At 43.5% G+C, this 2500-nt stretch overlaps 1 protein-coding gene across 1 annotated transcript in view; it reads right to left on the reverse strand.

Annotated features, from left to right (window-relative positions):
* Window positions 1-2500, reverse strand: part of sccpdha.1 (saccharopine dehydrogenase a, tandem duplicate 1) — a 6324-nt gene that overhangs the window by 348 nt on the left and 3476 nt on the right. Inside the window, exons 8-12 of the mRNA XM_063006806.1 lie at window positions 1789-1908; window positions 1598-1654; window positions 1160-1271; window positions 560-641; window positions 1-392 (exon numbers count right to left, since the gene is read on the reverse strand). The exon at window positions 1-392 is cut by the window's left edge and continues 348 nt beyond it. Of these exons, the coding sequence (XP_062862876.1) occupies window positions 302-392; window positions 560-641; window positions 1160-1271; window positions 1598-1654; window positions 1789-1908 (462 nt within the window). The 3' untranslated portion in view covers window positions 1-301. The remainder of the gene's footprint in view (window positions 393-559; window positions 642-1159; window positions 1272-1597; window positions 1655-1788; window positions 1909-2500) is intronic.

The raw sequence follows: 2500 nt of genomic DNA on the forward strand, positions 1-2500 counted from the left end.
GCTAGTCTACTGTTTGTCACACCTCTCACAATCAGACCAAACATTCTGGAGTCGCTTCAATATTGACAAACCAAACGGTGGGACTTGAACCCTCAACCTTCAGAGCTGGTGTAAAATATACAGGAATGTGAAGCTTTACAGGCTAAACACAGCTACGCGTGGCTAATTTACTTTTGCTAGTCAAAGCCAGATGAACCCGAGAATTATTTTTGATTAAAGAAAAACACGTTACGATGTTTACTCGCGGTTAGCGCCAATGCTAATCTCATACTCCGCGGAATGCTAGGTAACTGCGGCGTGTTCACAGCACAGAGAAATGGATGCCGTGTTTATCCAGGCGGTTGATGAGGGAGGTCTTGGCGAAGGCGGCTCCGGGGGTGTACACGCCACCTCTGTGAAATAAACAAACACACAATAAACACAGTAACACACACACACACACACACACACACACACACACACACGGATTTAATCTTTTGTAAAACATGTTTAGAAGCAGCTGTGATGATGAACCCCATAAATAAATGTAAATTAATGATCAGTAATAACCGTCTCTCACCTCTCGGGCAGATTTTCGGGTTCGTTCAGGATGGTGAGAGCCGCCTGCACCATCGCGATCGGGGTGGCGACGTACCCGGCCTCTGTGGTGCACAAACAACCAACAGATTAAAAATTATACCGAATATTAGAACCTACAGCACCAAAATCAGAGCAACAAAACTGCCCCCTCCACCCCCTAAATACCCCGGTTTACCATCCAGTCCATCGGTTTTGGTAAGTAGTTATCACCAGGTTTCATAATCACACATCAGCCAATCAGAGACAGAGATTCAGCCGTCCAGAACTGTCAGTTAAAAAGTCCAACAGTTCAGGAACCACCACCTACAGTCCATAACATTACTGAAGGATTTACAGAATGCAGAGGAATCTCTGTGTGTTAAGCAACACACGTGCTAGACTGGCCTGCCTGCAGTTAAAAACGTGTGGTGCATTATGAAGCTTAATATACATGAGCACAAATTCCCACAGAACTCCAGCGTTATGGAGTTTTTCATCCATGTTTGCTGAAAGTGGAACGTATATTTTATTTTATTTATTTTAATGGCAGTTAAATAAAGGATCTTACTGATAATAATGATATAAGGATGCTGTTCGGTACCTGGTCCCTGGACGAGGGTGCGGATCTTGGCGTCGGGTTTCCCCTGAGATGGATCCTGACCTTCAGTGTAACCTTCACCATAGAACGCAAACTGGAATGAAGATCCTTCCATCTGTACACACACACACACACACACACACACACACACACACACACACACACACACACACACACACACACACACGTATATTATTGAACAGCCCTCATCTATAAAGCAGGCTGCATTAATCACAATCAGCCACCAGGTCGCTGTGGTCACTGATGGTCTAATAATCATCATGTCAGACTGGAAATGATCATTTAAATCATCAATCAGAATGTAAAAATGTCTCTAATGTGTAAAATATAAATAAATTAATGTATGTACTGTGTGTGTATGATTTCTGGGACAGATTTGGTTCACTCTTGATCTCTTTGTAAGCCCTGGACTCATCGTACCTGCTTCCTGGTTGGACCGGCCTTGGAGAAATATCCGAAAGAGAAAAACTCTGGAAACTGCAAAATAAATAAATAATAAAATATTTACATTAATTAACACCTCTAATGAACCCAACATTATTCTATTTACTGTAGTAATCAGAGGAGACGTGTATTTACTGTAATTATTGATTGACTGATTGATTTCTCACCTTGATCAGGAGTTTCCTGCCGAAGCTGAAGTTGACGAGCAGGTAGAAGAAGAATCCGGCGAACATGAGTTTAATAGCGGAGGAGATTCCACCCACACCGGCGTACGCTCCATACTGAACCTGCACATTCATTCAGACATAAACACTCACACGTACATGTGTATACACCGATCAGTCATAATATTATGACCACCTCCTTGTTTCTACACTGAATGTCCATTTTATCAGCTCCACTTACCATATAGAAGCACTTTCTGGTTCTACAATTACAATTACTGACTGTAGTCCATCTGTTTCTCTACATGCTTTGTTACCCCCTTTCATGCTGTTCTTCAATGGTCAGGACCCCCACAGAGCAGGTATTATTTAGGTGGTGGATGATTCTCAGCACTGCAGTGACACTGACATGGTGGTGGTGTGTTAGTGTGTGTTGTGCTGGTATGAGTGGATCAGACACAGCAGCGCTGCTGGAGTTTTTAAACACCTCACTGTCACTGCTGGACTGAGAATCGTCCACCTACCAAAAATATCCAGCCAACAGCGCCCCGTGGGCAGCGTCCTGTGACCACTGATGAAGGTCTAGAAGATGAGCGACTCAAACAGCAGCAATAGATGAGCGATCGTCTCTGACTTTACATCTACAAGGTGGACCGACTAGGTAGGAGTGGCTAATAGAGTGGACAGTGAGTGGACACAGTATTTAAAAACTCCA

This window comes from Trichomycterus rosablanca, chromosome 13 (genome assembly GCF_030014385.1).
Source record: "Trichomycterus rosablanca isolate fTriRos1 chromosome 13, fTriRos1.hap1, whole genome shotgun sequence".
Classification (NCBI taxonomy): Eukaryota; Metazoa; Chordata; class Actinopteri; order Siluriformes; family Trichomycteridae; genus Trichomycterus; species Trichomycterus rosablanca.